Genomic DNA, 24,336 nt, shown 5'->3' with positions numbered 1-24,336 from the left:
AAAAGAAATGCAATCCTAGCTAATAAAAGAGTAATATGCAAATTGACTATCACTCCAACACACAAGATGGCTGCCCCCATGTGGTCAAAGATGGCTGCCCCATGTGGACACAAGATGGCCACCACAAGATAGCCAGCAGGGGAGGGCATTTGGGAGGGACCAGGCCTGCAGGGGAGGGCAGTTAGGGATGACCAGGCTTTCAGGGGAGGGCAGTAGGGGTGACCAGGCCTGCAGGGGAGGGCAGTTAGGGGCAATCAGGCTAGCAGGGGAGCAGTTAGGCATCAATCAGGCTGGCAGAGGAGTGGTTAGAGGGTTATCAGGCTGGCAGGCAGAAGCAGTTAGGGGCAATCAGGAAGGCAGGCAGGTGAGCAGTTGGTAGCCAGCAGTCCTGGATTGTGAGAGGGATGTCCGACTGCCCGTTTAGGCTCGAGGGGTCCCAGATTGGAGAGGGTGCAGGCTAGGCTGAGGGACCCCTCCCCCCATGCACGAATTTCATGCACCAGGCCTCTAGTTATCAAGATAATATGGTAAAAGGAGATAAAACCAACAATAGATGTATGAACAGAAGGCAGTGGAAACATATAAGGAACATCTTAATAGCTAATATTTTCCCAGTGTTTATGGTTGACAAAATGCTTTTGCATCCATTATTTCATTTAGTCCATATCAAAACCCTGTGAAGTAGGCAGGACAAGAATTATTATTCTCATTTTACAGCTGAGACAATCAAGATAGGTGATTTGCTTAAAGTTAAGAGTGCAGATTTGCCTAAGATCACATAACAGTAACTGGAAGAATATAGAATTTACCCAAAACCTGTGAGAATGCCCTTCAGAATCACTTGATTAGTCTTATAAAAGGACAATATACAGGCCTACATCCCATTCTCCAGAGAGTAAAGGTCTAAGCAAGTGAGTTTTGAAGGTTTCCCAGTTAGTTTTGACAAACACTTTGGATGACAAATCACAGCATCATATCATGATGTGAACTATTATTTGTGATCACTTTTTAATTGGGGAATCACAAAAATTTTGGAGTGTAGGAGGGGATAAATAATTTTTTTAAATCTTATGATGCTTTCTTTGACCTTTTCAGAATTGGAGTCCTCTAGAAATATTGTTAAGTTGGCAGAGGCAACTAGAACTAACTTTGGACTACAGGTAAGTTTTCCAACTACTAGGGTTCTATACCAAGAGATTATGGTAGCTCATAATCTCTTGGTATAGAAGAGATTATTCAGATGAGCTCCTGATAGTGCCTTGCAAAATCAGAAAATGTCATAGTTTGTAAAGGAAAGAACTTAAATGGTAAACTTTTTGTTAACAGAATAAAATCCTTTTAAATTGATTTGGATACTCATGAAAAAAAACACCTAGAAAGTTCACAATCTTATACGAATGTTATCTTATTAGTTACTAATTTTGCTAGTAACTAATTTGATTAGAAATTAGAAAATTTGATAATTTTATAATTATCATTAATTTTCTTCAATATTTTTCCCATAGTCATATTTACAACTAGATATTTTTCTTTAAAAATAAAGTCTAAACTTAAAATTTCTCTTTTTTAAGAAGAGTGGGGCGGGGGAGGGTCTGGAGCACTAGTGCAATTTCTATTGGAAAATTTACTTTCCATTTTTAAATTCTAGGAGTTTATGCCACTGCAGTCTCTATTTACCAATGCTCTTCTTAATGATATAGAGAGCAGTCACCTTTTACAGCAAACAATTGCAGCTCTCCAAGCCAACAAATTTGTGCAGGTAAAAATTTATCTGTACAATACACATATTTAAAAATAATAGCATACCTTTAGAAAACAGCGTTTTTTTCTTTCTTTTTTAAAAATACCTTGACAGCCTCTACTTGGGAGGAAAAATGAAATGGAAAAACAAAGGAAAGAAATGAAAGAACTTTGGAAACAGGAACAAAATAAAATGGTTAGTATTTTAATGGAGTTTTATCTACCTATTTGTGAATATTTAAATCATCTGTAGTAGCTCAGCTGGTGTGGCTCAGTGGTTGGGTGTCCAATCATGAACCAGGAGGTCACTATTCGATTCCTGGTCAGGATACATGCCCAAATTGTGGGCTTGATCTCCAGTAGGGAGTGTGCAGAAGGCAGCCAATCGATGATTCTCATCATTGATGTTTCTATCTCTTCCTTTTAAATATGTATTTTTAAATTAATTAAAAACATTAAAAAAATCATCTGCAGTATATAAGCAACACCCTGAGAAGGTGCATATCTTACTCTATAGTTTTTCTGAATTCTGTATTAACTATCTTGCTGAATATGCTAAAGAAATCTATACCTTGGGGTTTCTTTCTTATTCTCTATTTAATACTCTTTTTTTTTTCTGTGTAGCTTGAAACAGAAACTGCTCTTAAAAAGGCAAAATTGTTATGCATACAACGTCAAGATGAGTATGAAAAAGCAAAATCTTCCATGTTTCGTGCAGAAGAGGAGCATCAGTGTGCAAGCGGTGGATTAGTGAAAAATCTCAATAAGCAGCTAGAAAAAAAGCGAAGGCTAGAAGAGGAGGCTCTTCAAAAAGTAATGGTTTTTGTTGTTATTTGCAAGTTGAATTAGCAATAATCTGCTAAAGCTTTGGTTCTCAAACTTCAGCATGCATCAGGATCACCTGGAAGACTTGTTAAAAAGACTGCTGGGCCTCACCCCCAGAGTTTCTGATTCAGTGGGTCTAGGGTTAACCTCAGACAACTTGCATTTGTAATAAGTGCCCAGGTGATGCTGCTACTGGTGGGGATCCACACTTTGAGAACCACTATGCTAAGAGACTTTTGCTTATCTTTTGAATTTTTGGGTTTGTTTGTGAAAGAAGTATCTTAGAGAAAGCAGAAGTTTAATATTTTTGACTTGATTCTTTATGAATGTATATGTGTATTAATCTCAATACCTAATAACAAGGCTAGGCTGAAGCTTTGTCTTTATGAAATATAATTTAATAAATTCTGTAAGAAAATTATATAGACAATGGTAAATGTAAGTAGAAAAGGCTGTTAAGTAGAATTGGACATTTATTTTATAGGCAAACAATATACTAATTGTAAATCGTACTTGACTCTTCATTGATATTAAGTTCCCTTGAATCACTGACCAAAACAAATTATTTATCTTTAAAAATATGCTATTTAAAACAAAATATCAGAATTTTATGCATAAAGGCTTTCAATTATTATTATTATTATTTAAATGTATCTTTGTTGTTGAAAGTATTACAGATGTCCCCTTTGTTTTGTTGTTGTTATTTTTTCCCATTGACCCCCTCTTCTCTGCACCCGCCCCTCCCAAGCCTTCGCCACACTATTGTCTGTTATTTAAACTGAGCTTTACTGCAGTAGTATTTGTTTTAAAATATAGATTCTGAGGGTTAGTGTTATTTTTTTCTGTGTTACTCCTGAAGGTAGAAGAAGCAAATGAACTCTATAAAGTTTGTATGACAAATGTTGAAGAAAGACGAAATGATCTAGAAAATACTAAGAGAGATATTTTGGCACAACTCCGGAAACTTGTTTTCCAGTGTGATCTTACCCTTAAAGCTGTAAGTAATTTCTTCAGTACTTTGAAGGCAGGAGGGAAAAAAATTATCTGTAGAAGGGAGAGAGAGATGCTTGATGTGTCGTGATTAAATTAAATCCAATGAATCTTAAGGGATTTAATGTCTACAATTAATGGAACATTTAGAGTTTTAAAATTGGCTAAGTTTTTAATAATGGTTTGAGTTACATTTTTTATCTGGTTCCCCTTACCCTCACCTCATGAGTAGATGATTTGTTTAATTAAAACTGATGTCTGAGACTTTGAAATTGCCTTTATGCCACTGTCTATTTTAGCTTGGTTGACAAAATGGATTTGACCCCTGAAACTTTCTATCAGCACTGTGAGGTCTGTTTTTTAAAAATTGAGTAAACTAAATATTAAAATTGAGCCCAGTGATTTATTTGAAAACAAAATAATCCTGCCCTTAAGTGTTTTCGTTTGCCTCTTTAAACTTGTTTTTGTAAAAAAAAAATTTTAAAACCCACCTTTTTTGGGGGATTGTACATTTTACAAATTTTCTCACATGCATAAATTTGTGTAACCACTCACCATGACAATTAGGATTCAGAACAATTCCACTTCAGAAAATTTTCTCACACTGCCTCTTTGTAGTCATATTCTCCACTCACCCCTAACCCCAGGCAAGTATTGATGTGTCCTCCATCTTTCTAGTTTAGTCTTTTCTAGAGTTTCATATAAATGGAATCATTAGTATGTAACCTTTGGAGACTAGCTTCTTGTACTCAACATAATGCCTTTGAGATTCATCAATGTTATGCATGTATTAATAGTTCATTTCTTATTTCAAAGTAGTATTCCATTATATGAATGTTTATCCATTCACCTATTGGATATTTGTGTTGTTTCCAATTTGGAGTGATTATGAATAGAGCTACTATGAATATTTGTTTGCAGGTTTTTGTGTTAACATAAGTTTTCATATTTCTAGGGTAAATACCTAAGAGTGAGATTAATGAGAGGTATGATAAATGTCTGTTTTACTTTATAAGAAATTGCCAAACTGGTTTCCAGGGAGGCCATAATATTTTTCATTCTAACTAGTAATGTATGAGAGTTCCAGTTATTCAGCATCCATGACTACTAGTACACTTATTAGTTGTTGTTGAGCTTGTATATAGTGTCTTAAAGTCTCCTCTTTATTCTTTTGGCAGTATCTTTTATAGAGCAAAAATATTGATGGAATCTAATTTATCAATTTTTTCTTTCATGTGTCATGCTTTGGTATCACCTAATCCAAGGTCACAAAGATTTCTGTATTTTCTACTAAAAGCTTGATATATGATCCATTTTTAGTTAATTTTTATCTAAGGTGTGAAGTATGAGTTGAGGTTTGCTTTTTTGCATATGGATGTTTTATTAAAATTATATCCAGCGGATTTTAGTTTATGGAGGTGACTGAATGCGGACTTGGAGTGGTCAGTGTTGTTGAAAGATGGAGACATGCTATGCTACACAGGACCGCAGGAGAAATACCAAGTATGGTCAAACAGAGTGGGAGTGAGGGGCAAGCTGAATACAGACCCTTAATGAGGGTTCCAAGGAAAAGGCAATATAAGGCAGGATAAGCAATATAGGATTGGCTATTCTGAATAATATACCAGTGGCCTTTAAGGGATAGCGATGGGTCTCCGGTTGTTTGGTAACAGACCCTGGGATGATATATGGCATGGGAAAACTTTGGCTTGGTGAGTGAGAGATGATAAGGTAGTTGGAATTGCATATGAAAGATGTGCTCTCAGGCTAAGAATTGGCTATCCCTGGGAGGAGCAGTCACTCCCCAGCCAGCAAGCTTTTTGAAATGTCAAAATAACGTCATAAAATAAGGAACATGATTAATACAGGTGTCAACTTGTTCCAAGACCATTTGTTGAAAACATTGTGTCATCTCCATTGAATTGACTTTGCATCATTGTCAGAAATCAGCTGACCACATTTTTGTAGGTCTTCCAGAGTCTCTATTTTGTTTCATGGATGAGTGTGTCTGTCCTTTTGCCAAAACCCTCCTGTGTTGATTACTGTTGCTTTATAGCAATTCTTAAAATCAGGTAGTGTGTTTTCCAACTTTATCCTTTTTCAGAATTGTTTTGAGTATTTAAGATCTTTTGACTTCTGTTTTCTGGAAGAGATTGTGTAGAACTGGTGTTCTTTCTTTAAATGTTTGGTGGCATTGCCTGGTGAAAGCATTTGGGCTTTGTTTTCATTTTCAGACAATTTTTACTGTATGTTCAGTTTCTTTGATATATGCCTAATTGAGTTAATCATTTTTTTTTTTGGTTGAATTTTTGGTAGTTTGTAGCTTTCATGGAGCTGGTCTCATTCATCTAAGTTGTCGAATTTGTGTGCATGGAGTTCATAGTATTCTCTTACCCTTTTACTGTCTGTAGTAATATTCTCTTTCAATCCTGGTAATTTGCACCTTCTTTCTCTCTCTCTGGTTAGCCTGGCTAGAGGTTTATAAATGTTCTTTTCAAAGAAACAGCTTTTGATTTCATTGGTTTTTCTTTTTTTGGTTTTTAAATGTATTTCTGCTTGATTTGGGTTTATTTTGATTTTTTGATTTTTTTTTCCTAAAGTTTATTTATTTTTTGCATCATCATTTATTCCCCTATATCCTTCTCTACCTCCACTCACTATCCTACCTGCCCCTGCAATCACCACACTGATGCTTTTCTTTTAAATTATTTAAAGGTGGAAACTTAGATTGTTCATTGAGACCTCCCTGCTTTTTAAATACACATATATAATGATTTAAATTTCCCTCTAAGCACTGCTTCTCTACATCCCACAAATTTTGAATTATATATTTTTATTTTTGTACAGTTCAGAATGTTTTTTAATTTCCATTGAGACTTTATCTTTGACCTGTAGAAGTTTATTGTTTAATTTCCTTTCCTGGCTATCTTTCTGATACTGATTTCTAGTTTAATTCTGTTACGGTGAGAGGAATACTGAGTATGCGTTCAGTTCTCTTAAATTTGTCATGGTTTGTTTTATGATTCTGTCTTGGTGAATGTTCCAAGTGTGCACTTGATGAAAACAATGTTTATTTTGCTGTTGTTGGCTGGAGAGTTCCATAAATGTCAATAAATTCCTGTTGGTTTATTGTGTTAATTATTTCTTCTATGCCTTTGATTTACTTCTATGAATTGCTGAGAAAAGAGTTTTAAAGTTTTTGAAATATTGTGTATTTTTAGTTCTATCCATTTTTGCTTTATATATTTTGAAACTCTGTTAGATACTTATACATTAATAACATATATTCTTGGTGAATTGATCCTTTTATCCTTATGAAATATTTTTTTATCCTGGTAATTTTCCTTCCATTTTAGTGTACTTTATTTTAATATTGATATAGCTGTTTCAGTTTTCTTATGCCTTATTTTTAGCATGGTATATCTTTTTCCATTTTTTATTTTTAACTTGATCATTATATTTAAAGTGAATTCCTTATATATCATATATCATATAGTTGTCTTGACTTTTTAATTTTATTTTTAAAGAATAGTTTATTGATTTTTAGAGAGAGAGAAAGGGTGAGGGAGTGATATTGATGTGAGAGGGAAACATCCATTGGCTGCCTCCTCATGCCACCTACCAGAGATTGATTCTGAAACCCGGGCTTCCGCTATGACCTGGAATCAAACTGGCAATCTTTTGGTACATGGGACAGCACCCAACCAACTGAACAACACTGGCCGGGACTGTCTTGATTTTAAAAAAATCTATTTTGATGATGTCTTTTTAAGAGAAGTGTTTAGACAGTTTATATTTAATGTAAATATATTTTCAAGATTTAGGTCTATTTCATTATTGGTTTTCTGTGTATATCTTATGTTTCCCTTTATTTGCCTCTAGCTGCTTATTTTATCTATTTAATTTACATTTTTATCTATTTAATTTACTTAATACAGAGGTAGGCTAAGTAGGTTTACAGTTGTGAATATGTGAGTTTATTCTTTTATTATTTATTTATTATTGTATTATTTATTATTGTATTATTTATTTGTATTATGTAGATCTACTTTTGCCCACCCCTGTATAGATTTAATCTATTTTATTCTCTATTACAATTATATTTTAGTTTATATAAAATTCTTATCCACCTTTTAATTTATCTGTTATCTGCATTTTTATTTGTTGGTTTTTTAACTGTATTTCTTTGTATAGTTTTTTTTAATAGTTGCACAAAGGATATACAAGGTGGGGCAAAAGTAGGTTTATAGTTGTGAGTACACAAAACACATAGTTTTTTTTGTATTTTTATTTATTAACTAGAGGCCTGATGCACGAAATTTGTGCTCAGAGTGGAGGGTTCCCCTCAGCCCAGCCTACACCCTCTCCAATCCGGGACCCCTTGGGGGATGTCCGACTGCCGGTTTAGGCCCGATCCTAGGACATACCTCTCACAATCCAGGACCGCTGGCTCCTAACCGCTTGCCTGCCTGCTGGCCTGGTTGCCCCCAACTGCCCGCCCCCACCCCCCCCGCCAGCCTGGTCGCCCCTAACTGCCCCCCACACACACACTGGCCTGGTCGCCCTCAACTGCCCCCCTGCTGGCATGGTTGCCCTCACTGCCACCCCCCCCCCCCCCCGTGCTGTCCTAGTCACCCTCTACTGCCCCCCTGCTGGCCTGGTTGCCCTCGCTGCCCCCCCCCCCCACCTGCCAGCCTGGTTGCCCTCAACTGCCCCCCCTGCCTGCCTGGTTGCCCCACACAGCCCTCTGTTCAGTCATTTGGTCGTCCCTCACTAATCCCGCTGCAGCCTGCTGTTCGGTCGTCCATCCAGTTGTTTCGGTCATGACGGCCCCTGGCTTCTTATGTATTAGGATTATTGTATTATTTTCCAAATGAATAATTGTAAACGTACTTTTATCCGACTCTGTAGTTTTGTAACCAGAATCTGTCTTTTGAACAAGATTTCCCATATTATTCATTTGCACATTAACTTTTTTTAAGCACTTGTTTAGAGAAGTTATAAATAATTTGATCAAGGTCACCCAGCACACAAGTTGTAAGGCTCTAAGATGAGAAGAACCCGATTGAATGACTTTAGAGCCTATGCTCTTAAATCCTGTGCTATTTTGCTGAATGATTATTTAGTCTGGGTTTGAGCAACTCCAAAATTAGTATGATGTTTATATTGAGCTAAAAAAATCTGTTTCCTGTGGACCTTTGAAGTCATACTGTACTAATATAATCCCTCTTCCACAAGACAATACTTTTAAGTATTTAAAGATAATTATTCTGGTTTTTTTTTCATATTAAATATCCCAAAATATGATTACTTTTTTCCATATAACATGGTTTTAAGTTCTCTCATGAGCTGCAATCTCGTTTGTCTACATTCCTCTTAAAAAGTGATGCTACTTGGTGATACAATTACGATTTTCTTTAATTTGATGTTATGTGAACAAGAAAGAGGTTGCCTAATTTGTATATAATACATCTGTATTTATAAATGCCTACTGGTTATATAAAAAAAAAGTAAAACAGATATCTGCTCTCAAGGAGTTCAGAATTAACACATCTGAAAAATTGGAAAGCAATATATATCAATGTATGAAGTAAAATTTGAGTTCCTTAAACTTGAACAAATTCCCAAACTCGTGAAAATCACTGCAACATGTAACGTATAAGGACAGTTTATATAGAGGTTCTATATGTGTATTTGTGAATAAAATTTCTTATTAGTTATTGTTTTTTTGAACCAATTTAATCCATCAGTGTTACTTGTTCTGAATGGCATTATTCACATTTAGATCTAAACAAATACTAAATCCAACAACAGTTCTTGATTATATATATTATTATCTAGGTAAAAACTGTGACTTTCTCAGATGTACGTTTTCTTCTCCACCATCAAAGAAATTGGTATTTTTGGTGACTTATTTTTCAACACCACCTCCCAAATTGTTTTTAAAAATATATGTTTCCATTCTAGGATATGTCATTGCATATATATTACAGAGAAAACAAAATCATTTGAGATATAAAGATGATAGACAGTCAGGTTTATTCACTATATTAAGGAACATACACAATCAGATTCATATCCCCGAAAAATAGTTATATCATGGTCATTAAGAATTATTCTTGAATATTCAAAATTGTCTTGAATTTTAAAGCATTGAAGTATGTGGGATGTAAATCATAATTAATTTCTAAGTGAGAGGAAGGAGAAATGAGCAAGATAGTCACTAAAGACCTAATCAAATCATTGGGCTTTGAAAAATGGGAAAAATTAGAACAAGAGTGTTTTGGGGGGTTTTTTTAGAGCATTCAAGAAAACTATCATTTAAAAATATTCTAGATATAAAATTATATTGAACAAAAATTAATTTTTATATTATTGCTCATTTAAGTTAGAGAAATTTTTTCCATTGATTTGAAATTATGGATAATTGTAGTTCATCAGCTGTCAGAAAAATTTACACTAATTCTTGTGCCCATGGAGTAATAAAAAATTAGATGTAGATGACAAACGCTGGGCATAGAATTGGAAGTCCTATGTGCTTGAGTGAGCAACACCAGAAAACATACAAAATTACAATATGACCTTGACCAGTAACACTTCCTATTACTCTTTATTTGGTCATCTCCCCAAATGTGGACACTGCTAACCATTGGGAACCTAGAAGAAAGGGACTGAGTCCCTGACTCAGAAAAGACATTGCGGGACAAAAAAATCTAAAGGGGCATGATGGTTTTTTTAGGTACCTGTGGGCCACTTCAGTTAAGATGCTTAACAAGTCTTGGAGGAACTCCCACCTGGGGACCTCACTTAAGCATTTCTGTTAAGTGTGGGAGAAGGCTGAATAATTTAGGGAAAAGATATTTAAGATTGGGCTACCTGTATACTAGTATATTATTGCTTACGTCTTTTATTATTAACTAGAGGCCCAGTGCACGAAATTCATGCATGGGGTGGGGGGGGGGGGAATTGTGTCCCTCAGCCCGGCCTGCACCCTCTCCAATCCGGGACCCATCAGGGGATGTCCAATTGCCAGTTTAGGCCCAATCCCACAGGAATCGGGCTTAAACCAGCAGTCGGACATCCCTCTCACAATCTGGGACCGCTGGCTACTAACTGCTCACCAGCCTGCCTGCCTGATTGCCCCTAACCACCTCTGCCTGCCAGCCTGATTGCCCCTAACCGCCTCTGCTTGCCTGCCTGATTGCCCCTAACCACCTCTGCCTGCCTGCCTGATCGCCCTAACTGCTCTCCCCTGCCGGCCTGATCCCCCTAACTGCTCTCCCCAGCCAGCCTGATCACCCCTAACTGCCTTTGCCTCGGCCCCGCCACCGTAGCTTTGTCCGGAAGGACGTCTGGAAGATGTCTGGTCTAATTAGCATGTTACTCTTTTATTAGTATAGATTAGGGGCCAGTGCACGAATTCGTGCACCTTGAAAGGAACTGTGGCCGTGAGGCCGCGGTGGGTACAGGGGCGGGTCTTGGCCCATCCTTCACACCCCTGCCCAGCTCCTCCCACCGCAGCCCCTGGTTCCCTCTCTGCCAGCAGCCCCTCTCCTGCCACCACTGCTCCCACACACTGACAACGTGGAGCAATTGGGGCTGGTGCCAGCAACGGGTATGAGCAGGGTTGGCACCGTCAGCAAGTGTGAGTGGTGGCTGCTGCACCAATCACACCTCAGGAGCAGGGGGAGGTAGAGCAGCCCTCCGGGGCTATCAGGGCCCGCAGCCGCTGTTTGCACCTGCTGACAGAGCCAAGCGATCGGGACCGGTGCCAGGTTTCAGCAGTGGGGTGCGAGCAGGGCCAGCACTGGCAGCAGGTACAAGCGCTGGGCGGGACCATGGCACGTGGAAGCAAAGAATTTTCAGTAACCACCAGAGGCTCGCCTAGATGACAGCGACTGGCACCCGCCTTGGTCTGGCATCCCTGCTCACCTGCTCCACCATCCTGCTGCTGCCTATGCCAGTGCACGAATTCGTGCACCTTGAAAGGAACTGTGGGCTTGCAAGGCTGCGGTGGGCACAGGGGTGGGTCTTGGCCCATCCTCCACACCCTCACCTGGCCCCTCCCACCGTGGCCCCCCGTCCCCCGTCTGCCAGCATCCCCACTCCCGCCAGCTGTCGCAGCTCCCACGTGCTGATGGTGCCAGCCCCGCTCACACCCACTGACATCGTGGAGCGATTGGGTCCAGAGCCAGCAGTGGGTGCGAGCGGGGCCAGCATCGTCAGTGGGTGCAAGTGGCGCTGCTGCCCTCAGGAGCAGGGGGAAGTGGAGAAGCCCTGAAGGGCGATCGGGGCCAGTGCCAGGCGCTGGCAGCGGGTGCAAATGGGGCCAGCGCTGGCAACAGGTCTGAGTGCCCAGCAGGACTGTGGCGTGTGGGAGCAAAGAACTTTCAGTAACCACCAGAGGCTCACCCTGATGACAGTGACCAGCGCCCTGCCTTGGTCTGGCGCCCCCACTCATCTGCTCCACCATCCCACCACGGCCAGTACCCGCCATGTGCTGCACTCTGCCTCCTGCTGCCGATGCCCACCATGTTCTGTGTGCCCCTCCTAGTGGTCAGCACACGTCATAGTGACTGGTTCAGTTGTTTCACTGTTTGGTCTATTTGCATATTAGGGTTTTATATATAGAGATTCTCAGAGACATTCAGCAGATGAATTGGTTATACCAGTCTATTCATTTGGCTTTTCAAATTATTGGTGTTTTTAACTAGATTCATAAAATTTATCAAAAGTATTAAAAATGTATAGTTACTTTTAGGATCAAGAAAGTAAGTCCAGTTTACCATTAAATGGAGAATTTCCTGATCATAGCTAGTTGCTGAACTTAAACTTTACCATTTGTAGTTTGAAGTTCCTTTGTTCTTTGAAAAACTTAGAGCACTAATAAGCTGTTCTGTTAGGTGCACTTTTCAAATGCTATTTGTGATGAGTTTTAGTTCTCTTTGAGGAATGCCTGTCTACCTTGGAAAAGACTTAGAGGCTAATCATAAGTTCAACATATCATTTGGTATATCCAGAGCATGAAGAGGAAACATGACAGTCTTTGAAATAACATTAAGCCAATGAAATTTAGCATTATTCATATTCCCCACACAGGAGACAGAGTGGCATTTAAAAATATGTTATATCCGTATGTCATATTTTTCTTTTTTCCCCTTTTTTAAAAAAGTTTCTTTATTGTTGAGACTATTACAAATGTCCCTCATTTCCCCCCCCAATGCCCCCCCCTCCACCCAGTTCTACGCCACCTCAGGCCTTTACCACCCTATTGTCTAAATCCATGGGTTATGGGTATCTGTTCTAATAAAAGGGTAATATGCTAGTTAGACCAGATAGACCGGATGTCTTCCAGACGTCCTTCCAGACAAAGTCACGGTGGCGGGGGCCAAGGCAGAGGTGGTTAAGGGCGATCAGGCCGGCAGGGGAGAGTGGTTAGGGGCAATCAGGCCAGCAGGGGAGAGCAGTTAGGGGTGATCAGGTAGGCAGGCAGAGGTGGTTAGTGGCAATCAGGCAGGCAGGCAGGCAGAGGCGGTTAGAGGCAATCAGGCAGGTAGGCAGAGGCGGTTAGGGGCGATCAGGCCAGCAGGCAGAGGGGTTAGGGGTGATCAGGCAGGCATGCAGAGTGGCTAGGGGCGATCAGGCAGGCATGCAGAGTGGCTAGGGGCAATCAGGCAGGCATGCAGAGTGGTTAGGGACGATCAGGCAGGCAGGTGAGTGGTTAGGATCCAGCAGTCCCAGATTGCGAGTGAGGTCCTGGATTGGAGAGGGTGCAGGCCAGGCTGAGGGACACCCCCCCCCATGCACAAATTTCGTGCACCAGGCCTCTAGTGTGCATATAAGTTCTTTGGTTAATCTCTGCCCGTCCCTTTGACCCCTTTGAGATCTTCAGTCTGTGCCATGCTTCGATGCCTCTGTACGTATTTTGTTCATCTGTTTATTTTGTTCATTAGATTTTATATATAAGTGAGATCATGTGATACTTGTCTTTCTTTGACTGACTTATTTCACTTAGCATAATACACTCCAGGTGCCCACAGGCTGTCTCAAAGGGTAGGAGACCCTTTTTTTTTTTTAAATATATTTTATTGATTTTTACAGGGAGGAAGGGAGAGGGATAGAGAGCTAGAAACATCAATGAGAGAGAAACATCGACCAGCCGCCTCCTGCACACCCCCTACTGGGGATGTGCCCGCAACCAAGGTATATGCCCTTGACCGGAATCGAACCTGGAACCTTCCAGTCCGCAGGCCGACGCTCTATCCACTGAGCCAAACCGGTTTCGGCAGGAGACCCTTTTTTACACTGCATAGCATTCCATCGTGTAAATGTACCACACCTTTTTTCTCCATTCATCTACTGATAGGCACTTGGGCTGTTTCCTTTTAATTGAATTTATTGGGATGACACTGGTTAATAAAATTATCCAGGTTTCAGGAGCACAATTCCACAACACAACATCTATACATTGTATTGTGTGTTCACCACCCCAAGTCCAGTCTCTTTCCGTCACTATTTATCCCCCATATACCCTCCTCCATCTCCTTCCACCCATTTCCCAGCGGTCAGCACACTGAGTTTTTTTCTCTTTTTTTTTTCTTTTTTGCTCAATCCCTCCACCACTCCCCAACCCTCCCAACATCTGTCCAGGCTCTTTAATGTGGTTTTGATGACTGCTCCCCTTTTTCTCTCACCTTTTCAATCTGCTTCAGTCATATTGACCTTTCATCTGTTTCTTGAGTGCAACATGCTGTTTCCCACTAATTCTTGCCCTAGGATCTTTTGTCTGGATTGTTTTTTCTCCCTGAAGCTGTTTGTTCATCTTTCTTATGTCAGGTCTCAGTTCAAATGCTATGTCCTCAGAAAGGCCAGTACTAACCTACCATGTCAAAATTACTCTTCCATAAACATGTATCTGGTCATATTCCATAACTTGACAGTCTTACATATTATTATTAGCAGTTTTCACTACCAGAAATTATCTTATTTACTTAATTTGCTCTCTCTCTGTTTGACACCAGTCTGAGGAGAACTTAAACTCTATGAGGACTGGTGTTTCATCTGTTTGCTATAATATACCCAAAGCCTAGGTTTTTGTGAGCATCAAATTAGTTAATTCATGCATTAAATTAGTGAAGTTCTCAGAATGGATCTGGCATATTAGAAGCTCTGTCAGTTGTTATATTGTTACTGTTGTTACAATAAGTAGTAGTAATGATATTTACACATTTGTAGAAACTCAGTGGAATAATGTATTTTGAGTAGAGTACATTAAAAATAATACCTAATTATAAAAATTGAGTACTCTAGGATATATTATACATATAAAGCATTTCTATTTTTATAGCATTGAAAAATGAATGTCAAAATAATAGTGCTCTGATTAAAATTTCCCTCCCACATTTTTCATGTAAGAGTTGAGACAATTGTGGACAGATCATTCAAATACAGAGCTGGGGATCCTCAAAAATACATTTATCTCCCAAAACTGTGAACCAGAAGGGACACAGAGTTGTGTTTTTGAACTTTTCGGTTTAAGCCAGTTTTGCTGGAAATGATTGCTCCTAGATGTTGGATTAAAACTTATATTTTCTGAATCTAGACCTTGCACAAAGTTGGGCAACATAGTATGCTCATGATGGTATTCAGTGTTGTTTGCTTCACTTTATTCCTTTTTCTTGGTGTTGTCACTTGAAGTAAATGTGTATTTACATAGCATTCTGTATATCACGTTATTTTGACTTTTGTCTTTATCTGTGATCATAGGTAACAGTTAACCTCTTCCAGATGCAACAACTACAGGCTGCCTCCCTCGCAAACAATTTACAGTCTCTCTGTGATAGTGCCAAACTCTATGACCCAGGCCAAGAGTATATTGAGTTTGTCAGGGCCACGAATTCAACTGAAGAAGAAAAAGTTGATGGGTAAGTGTGAATGTACAGCTAAATTTTTTTCAAGAGGTAAAATATTTATTGCTAAGTTCCTATTCTGGTATAAAGTGATATCTTTTGTAATATTGGCAGAATTAACTTTACTTTTTTCTGAATTTTTAAATATTACTTAAGTTGTAACTCACTTAAGAGTAAAAAAAGCTTTCTATTTGACCCAGAGCTCAGATCTTTGAGATTTAGGAATCTTTTGAGAATGGCAAGTCATGGATATACCTATTTTGAATGTTTAATATGAAGACTTAACCTACATTTTCCACAGAGATTATACTAAAAAGTTGAACCATGACATGAATTGACTTTCCTTTTGCTACTCTTTGGTATATTTCAGCTATAATAAGTATAAATGATTAAGTTTTACTTATACCTTCTTTAGGAAGTTGAACTATATAATATGGTTTGTTCTTAGTATTTAGTTAAATTATTCTACATTTGTTAAATTAACATTTTTTTGAAAACAGAATAAAATAGGCTTATTATTAGTCACCCTCAGTGATGAATTTTATTTGGGTTTTTCTTAGGAATGTAACTAAGCAATTAACAAATAGTTCCCACACTTCTGGATATGGACCTGCTGACTCTTTAGAGGACGTTGTGCGCCTTCCTGACAGTTCTAATAAGATCGACGAGGATAGATGCTCCAACAGTGTTGATATCACAGGTAGATATTCACACTAAAGACAGCACTAAGTTTATGAAAGATCAAATTGCTTAAATGTGATTATTAAATGGGTTGCAGCCCTAGAATGTAAAAATCACGCCTTGAATTGTAACTTTATAAAGCCTTATTCACAGTTTTAAACACTGTGCTTGTCTTAAAATTGATTATTGATTATGCTTAAAGAAACTTGATTTGTCTCATTTTATATATCAGTATTTTGCCTTATAAACTATCTGCAGCCAAGTTTAACTTTAAATATTGTTTTCTTAAAGGTCCTCCTTTTACAAGGTCATGGACATTTGGGATGTTCAGTGACTCGGAGAGCACTGGAGGAAGCAGTGAGTCTAGATCTTTGGATTCAGAATCTATAAGTCCAGGTATATAAGTATTTAACTCTAGCAGTGAAAATTCAATGAAAGATTAAAATATTCCTTTTGAGAAATATTTTACAACTACTTATTTTTATAATGAATTATCTCATAGAGGTGTGTGTGTGTGTATGCAGTTAAAACAAAAGTAATAAAATAGAAGATTTTCAGTAAATTAGGTACCTATGTACACCTCCTTTATAACATTGCCCTATTCCACCAGAATAAACCATCAAATGTTTTAGTACGTGTATCTAGTTGAGCCTTCCGCTCTTCAGAATGATATACAGATGGAATCAGTCTATTATTTTTTTACTTCTTCCATGTGTCTTTTTAATGTCCATATTGGTGTAAGTAGCCATCTTTAATTTTTACTCTACTTTGGATAGTATTCTATTCTGTGAACATAACTATTATCTATCTTTTGGATTGTTTTATAGTTAATTGCTGTAATGAACACTATAGTTAACACTAATTCTTGTGCCTGTAATTCTTGTGCCTGCTATTCTTACTAATTTTTTACAAATGTTCTTTATAGTACTTTGATAATCTCATGCTCCTTAGGCAGAGAAAGTGTCTGAAAGCTCCTGTCATGGCTTCAAAGAGGATAACATGCTATAGGTGATACTACGATTATCAGGAGAAGGTAGCACTTGAACACAGGAGATTTTTACTTTGATATTTTTCTTCTCCACTCCTCTACCAGAGACTGTTCCAGTTCTGTTCTTCCTGACGACCTACCTACCTTTAGGATCTTAGCAGGAGATGTGTTCTGCATATTATAGGAATTTTATTCATGTAAATAAATCTCTGAATTTAAGTTAGAAGTAATTTCCATGCAGCTCTGTTATTTGTAGGCTTGCTTTGTGTCCTTTAAAACTAGCTGTGTTCAGGAGGATACTCTGGAAATATGAGCCTAAATATTTAACTGAATATTTGTAATTAGCTTTATAAAAATAGTGTAGTTCCTCAGCAATCCCCAGAAATTAAGACCTGTTTTAGAGAAAACCCTAAATTATTTGGAATCCTATGAGACTTCATGTAAATTAGACAAAATTATGGAAACTTGGTCACAAGGTAAATGGGTGAAGACCTGAGGATGCCTAGTCTGGGAAAGAGGAAACTTGGGGACATGGCAGCTGTCCTTAAATATTGGAAATGTAAAGGTGTAGAGTGCTTTTGCTTGCTCCTTTAGGGAGAAGTATGACCTAAGACTAGGGTTTATAGAGAGGTAGATTTCTGCTCAGTAACATAAGAAAGACATTTTGCAATTAGAATAGTTCTAACAATGGAATATGCGACCTCATGATTTCTCAATCATTAGGGACACATTCAAAGCAAAAACTAGGTGACTACCTTTTAAGCATATTATGCAGAGGAATCTTTTGGGGAAGATATTGTTGTTTTAAATCATTTATAAAGCCCTTTCTAACTCTGAATCTTAGATAATTAAGGCCGGGAGTTCTTTTTTTTTTTTTTTTTAATATATTTTATTGACTTTTTACAGAGAGGAAGGGAGAGGGATAGAGAGCTAGAAACATCGATGAGAGAGAAACATTGACCAGCTGCCTCCTGCACACCCCTCACCGGGGATGTGCCCACAACCAATGTACATGCCCTTGACCGGAATCGAACCTGTGACCCTTCAGTCCGCAGACCGATGCTCTGTCCACTGAGCCAAACCGGTTTCGGCTTAAGTTAATCCTTAACTATAATCCTGTTTTAATATCAGCAGTGAGCAAATAAAATAAACGTCATTGCCTAGTTGGGCTGCTTCTGAACCTGCTTTGATACACATAACTGTGTCCTTTGCGAACAAAACTTGCATCTTGGGATCTCAGTTCCCTGTCAGGAGTCATTGTTCCTGATTCCTAGTCTCTTGTTATACTGTTCACATAAATATGATATTACTATTATATTGCTGAATTTAAAGATTTTTATGTATTTTACAAACTTTAGGTTACATTGTATACATTTATTTATAGCTTAACCCAATAAGCATTTAATGACAACTTTGCTATTGTGCCAGCTACTATGTCAGGTATTAGATATGATGTGAAGAGAAAATACTCCCTGTCTTGTAGAACTTACAATGTCTAGCACTTACTATCAGAAATTAACAATTAAGGTCTCATTGGGATGAATGATCCTCAATTTTACATTTACCTGGAGAAGTCGGTTTTGGTTCAATTTTCTTTGGTTCAACTTTCTTTTGAATAAGTATCAGAATTCCCTGTATCCAAAGTCTGAGATTGGAAGCACATTTTTTTACATTGTAGCTAATAAATATTATGACTGTGTTATTAAAAAGATGTTGTCATTTTGCCTTGGCCAGGTAGCTCATTTGGTTAGAGCGTTGTCCTGATAAACCAGGGTTGCAGGTTTGATCTCCGATCAGGGCACATACAAGAAGCAACCAGTTAAGTGGAACAACAACAAAAAGGATGTTGTCATTACTCATTGGTAAAATTCTACAGTGCATGGTCAGGTAATTGTATTCATAATTTCTTTTAGGAGACTTTCATCGAAAACTTCCACGAACTCCATCCAGTGGAACCATGTCTTCTGCAGATGACCTAGACGAAAGAGAGCCACCTTCCCCTTCAGAAGCTGGTACTGGCACTCTGCATATCACTGAGTCAAGCTCTCACTAAACCAATTGAATCAGTAGCACTGCATGATATTAGGACAATATTATAATGTAAAGAATTACTTCGCTATGTATTAAACAAAAGGCATTATAATGACTTAAATATATCCCAACAAATTATGTACAAGTATGGGTTGTACATATTAATCAAATGTTACAAATACAAAAAGCAAAACTACTTGATCTAAAATATATTAGCATGGTGCTAAAATAGGCTAGATATTTTGATCTTTCATAAACCTAATATAGTGATTTAACTGTTAAAAGTGTTGCCATGCATGAGAAATTCTGAAAAAGCCTCTTCAATAGAAACAGAGCAAGGAGTTAAGCAGGAAAGGTAAATAAATATACTTTTTGAGGACAAGGAAAGTTGTGGATGTTGAAGGATATAAAAGAAAAGATTTTTTTCTCTAAAAAAATTAAGTCCTTTACCTTAATGACTTGAATTAGACTCATATAAATTAATTTTATATATTTGAAACCTTCAGATACCTGTTTTGGCATCATTTCCTAAAACAGTATAGAACATTTGACCTCTAGCAGGATATTCATATATTACTAGCTAGTATTAGCTATAATTTTATGATGATTTAAGAATAGCTTTATCCTTAATGGGGATATAACACAGTTACCTCATACAACTAGTTTTCTTTGAAGTTTTTATAAAAGGGGCATTTTATAAAAAACCTATGTAAATGCCACCTATATAAAACCCTTCCCAGCTTAATAAAGAACATATTAATAACAGTGTTAACTTCCTCATTCTGCAAATATTTTGCTGTATTATTTTAGAAGTATTGGTTTGGTGGTGATTTTTACTCATTGTTAAAATGTTTGATAAATGTGTGCCTTGTAAGAGATTTCTAAATTAGATCCTTTATTTTATAGACTCAAAATAATAGCTTTTTGTAATATATGAACGATTGCAAATTTTTCAAAATATTCTGTTTTATGGAAAAAAGTCACCTTTCGATTTTTATATAATAATCTGTTTCTATTTCAAGGACCCAATTCACTTGGAACATATAAGAAAACATTGATGTCCAAGGCAGCTCTCACTCACAAGTTTCGCAAGTTGAGATCCCCCACAAAATGTAGGGATTGTGAAAGCATTGTAGTATTCCAAGGTGTTGAATGTGAAGAGGTGAGATCTTTCTGGAATTACATTAGCCCCTTAATGCTTTTTGTTTTATACTTTCAAAAATTAATTTTACTGATTAGGAACTTTTGCAAATAAATTGAACCACGGTGTACCTTCTACAATTTTATATTTCATTTTGCTATTAAATGTATTTCAAACACCATAAGTAATACCTTTTAAACTCATTTTTGTTGTGTTACCACTCTACCTTTAGCTTGTCCAGTTGTAAATAGTTATAAGACAAATAAACAAGTTTCAAATTATTTTTTTAGTGTCTCCTTGTTTGTCACCGAAAGTGTTTGGAAAATTTAGTCATCATTTGTGGTCATCAAAAACTTTTGGGGAAAATACACTTATTTGGAGCAGAATTCACACAAGTTGCAAAAAAGGAACCAGATGGCATCCCTTTTGTACTCAAAGTATGTGCCTCAGAGATTGAAAGTAGAGCCTTGTGTCTACAGGTACGTTGTGACTCTTAAAATGAACATTTTTAAGCAAATGCCTGTGTGACTTATTCTAATGATAACACTTTAAAGGAAACAGTGCTCTCAATTTTTAACAAGAACTGATTTTATTCAGATTTATTTGGAAAATATTACCTTATTTAACACAAGTTTTTTTTCTGAAGTACTAATAAAAATTGAAGTAGGCACATCAAAGATATTTAAATGTCCACATTTAGCCTTTGTTCTAAAGCAGGATTTTATAATATTTTCCCTCTTTCTTCTCAAGGGAATTTATCGTGTATGTGGAAACAAAATAAAAACGGAAAAACTGTGTCAGGCTTTGGAAAATGGAATGCAGTTGGTAGACATTTCAGAATTTAGTGCACATGACATCTGTGACGTCTTGAAATTATACCTTCGACAGGTAAAGTCTACCCTTAAAACCTAACATTAACTGGAAAAGGGCGAAAATATGATTTGTATTTTGCTGATTACATTTGCTGCACATATATGTTCATTGACACAGACTATATTAATATCTTTCTTAATATATAGATTAAAGTATATATAAAATGTATGTATAGTTTACAGACCAATAGTAATAAAAACAAACACTCATTTTCCATTACCTAGCTTAAGGAAATAGAACATTACCATACCTTTTAAAAGGGTTCTTTGTGCCCCTCTCCATCGCAGTCTGTAACCCCACCCCTGGTCTTTCCTAATTGTGTTAATAACTCCCTCTCCTTTCTTAAGTCTTATACCTTTTGTGAATTCCTAAACAGCATATTATTAAGTTATAGAAAACTAAGCAGAAAGCATAAATCTAGCTGTGAAAGGAAAGACTATTATTGTTGTAAGAAGAGTCAGTTCAGTAACAACAGTGTCTGGGTCATAGTCCAGCTTTACCTTCATTGGTGCAGTGTTTTAAAGTAGCTGTTGCGGGAGGTCAGTGGGCACCATCAGGAGTGCATCCTAGAAGTTCACCACAATTGGGGTGTCAGGCAGGGCTATCCTATAAGCTGGGTTCTCTGGAAGTTCAGCAGGAAGATGGTTGAGGAGTGGCCTACTTTGTATTTCCTCTTTCTGTGCTCATTGCAGTTTACAGGATTAGGTCCAAAGAAAACACTTATGTGGGGTGAAATAAGTGGCCTTTGTGGCTTCAAGGAGCAGCTCATGGAGGGGTTGCTGGAACAGTCAGCACATTGTCATGAGAAGCCAAGTGTTAAAAATGACCTGGGCAAAGCCCAGCTGCCCTCTGTCCTCTGGTGAAAATGAAGAGAGTTACAGAGAGCATAGTAACCACAGTCCTGAACATGTCCTTCAGAGTTCTGCTATCTGTCTGTCATCCTGGAACCTTTCGTCTCCGCCCTCTTCTCTTTTGTGAGGTAACACCTGTCTTCTGTGCTTTGTATTGATTTATTCTGTTTTAGTCATGCCCATCTCTTGAGCAATAAGAGTAAATATTTGAAACCTTATTTATCTGTCTTTATTCTGTTTTCTTGATGGGAATTGGAGAGTGTGGATGATGTGGGAGGATATAATATTTATTCTAAGCCGGAAGTTATTTTCTTCAGAATTTTGAAGGCATTTTTCTTGTTCTCTTTGGAGACTCAGATCCTTCTCATTCCTGAGTCTTTGTGTGTGTGGCCTATTTCTTCTCTCTGAAAGCTTAAAGAGCTTTCTTTTTCTCCCTATTCTAAAATGTCACAATGGTATGTCTTGATGTGGGTGCATTTCATCTGTTTCAGGCACTCCGTGAAGTATATCATTCTGGTTATTTGTCCTTTAATTCTTGGAAGTTTTATATTATTGCCCACTTCTCCCCACTGTTTTCTTTCTGGAACTTATATTTGGACAACATGTACTGCTTCTATAGTTCCTTTTTTCTATTATTCCTTTTTTAAATACTTTCTAAGATATTTCCTAAGCTTTTCATTCACCCCTGCTGTAAACTATTTCATTTCTAAAGTCATGTTTTAATTTCTAAGAACTCTGGTTCTCTGTGTGTTTTTTAAATAACATTTTTTCTTTTTAAATGAATGCAGTATCTTACCCACTTCAGGATATTCATAATTTTTTAAAGAAAACATTCTTGCCTTGGCTGGGTAGCTCAGTTGGTTGGAGTATTGTCCTGATGTGCCAGGGTTGAAGGTTCAATCTCTGGTCAGAGCATATGCAGGCATAAATCAATGAATATGTGGATGGGTGGAACAGCAAGTCGATGGTCAATGTTTCTCTCTCAAAAAAAAAATAAATAAAAAGTTAATAAATAAATAAAAAGAGTGCTTTTCTATGTGTAGCCTTTAGCCCTATCCAATAGAAATATAATGTAGATCCATATATAATATTAAATTTTCCAGTAGCCACATAAAAAGAAAAAACAGGCGAACTTAATTTTAATATTTTATTTAACATATTTGTGTATCTAATCAATATTTTTAAATTGTTAATGAAATATTTTACTTTTTTGTGTGTGTTGTTGTTAGAGTCTTTAAAATCTGGTGTATATTTTTCATTAAAAGCACATGTCAGTTTGGACCAGCTACATTGTCAGTGCTTAGTACTCTTATGTGGTTAGTGGCTACTACCATTTAGAAAAGTACAGTTTTAGACTTCAAGTTTTAGGGTTTGATTTTTTTACCTATTTTAATTAGTCTTCCATGGTTGTTTGCTTAAAATGAAAGAGGTGGGGATTGAAATGTCTTTGGAAGCTCTTGACTATATGAAGGCTTTGAAGATTTTGAGCTTTCCTGGGAGACACCTGATGTCTGCATCTCTAGATCTTTATTCTTGAGCTGGTCTGATACCCCAGAGAAGGGTCTTTTACTGCCTGGAGGTGTGGTGCCAGGCTTTGGAAGCCAAGTAGGATAAGAAGGCTCTAGGATCTCTGCATTCAGCATGCATACAATCATTAAATTCCTATCTATATATAAAAGCCCAGTGACCATTATGGTGGAACAACCAGAACGACCAGTCACTATGACACGAACTGACCACCAGGGGGCAGACGCTCAACGCAGGAGCCGGGCTCATGGCTGGCGAGCACAGCAAGGGTGGCGGGAGCCTCTCCCGCCTCCAAGGCAGCTCTAAGGAGCAGCGAGCCCTCTTAGGGATCGGACCTAAGCTGACAGGCGGACATCCCCTGAGGAGTCCCAGACTACAAGAGGGCGCAGGCCAGGCTGAGGGACCCCTTCCCCCGAATACATGAATTTCATGCACCGGGTCTCTAGTTTTTAGATAGTTGCTCATCTGTTTCTTGCGGTTGGCATTGCCCATCCAGAGAACCCTTAGTTTTACAGTACTGCCCAGAGAAGGAATTCCGGACTTCTGGAGAAGAGATTGCTCTTACATAGGATGGAGACAAGGATCTAAAGATCTAATGCTTCTTGGCTAGCCCACCCTCCAGAATTAGAGCACCTCATGCTAACAGTCCCTGAGTCTCCTTAGGATCCTGTAAACCAGTGGTCAGCAAACTCATTAGTCAACAGTGGCAAACCACGGCTCGCGAGCCGCATGTGGCTCGTAAGCCGCAGTTTGCCGACCACTGCTGTAAACCATGTTGGA

At 37.9% G+C, this 24,336-nt stretch overlaps 1 protein-coding gene across 9 annotated transcripts in view; it reads left to right on the top strand.

The window, feature by feature from the left end:
* Positions 1-24,336, top strand: part of ARHGAP29 (Rho GTPase activating protein 29) — an 82,589-nt gene that overhangs the window by 50,342 nt on the left and 7,911 nt on the right. For 8 of the 9 annotated variants that reach the window (XM_054721400.1, XM_054721399.1, XM_054721401.1 and 5 more), the window contains 12 exons: positions 1,096-1,160; positions 1,649-1,759; positions 1,856-1,936; positions 2,365-2,553; positions 3,425-3,562; positions 15,322-15,479; positions 16,025-16,164; positions 16,437-16,541; positions 19,047-19,145; positions 20,187-20,326; positions 20,596-20,784; positions 21,056-21,193. In XM_054721400.1, the coding sequence (XP_054577375.1) occupies positions 1,096-1,160; positions 1,649-1,759; positions 1,856-1,936; positions 2,365-2,553; positions 3,425-3,562; positions 15,322-15,479; positions 16,025-16,164; positions 16,437-16,541; positions 19,047-19,145; positions 20,187-20,326; positions 20,596-20,784; positions 21,056-21,193 (1,553 nt within the window). The remainder of the gene's footprint in view (positions 1-1,095; positions 1,161-1,648; positions 1,760-1,855; positions 1,937-2,364; positions 2,554-3,424; positions 3,563-15,321; positions 15,480-16,024; positions 16,165-16,436; positions 16,542-19,046; positions 19,146-20,186; positions 20,327-20,595; positions 20,785-21,055; positions 21,194-24,336) is intronic. The other variant, XM_054721402.1, reaches the window with a different exon arrangement.

Source organism: Eptesicus fuscus, chromosome 9 (genome assembly GCF_027574615.1).
Source record: "Eptesicus fuscus isolate TK198812 chromosome 9, DD_ASM_mEF_20220401, whole genome shotgun sequence".
Classification (NCBI taxonomy): domain Eukaryota; kingdom Metazoa; phylum Chordata; class Mammalia; order Chiroptera; family Vespertilionidae; genus Eptesicus; species Eptesicus fuscus.
Note: the sequence above shows the minus strand (reverse complement) of the source record. Positions and strands in the feature narration are given on the sequence as shown.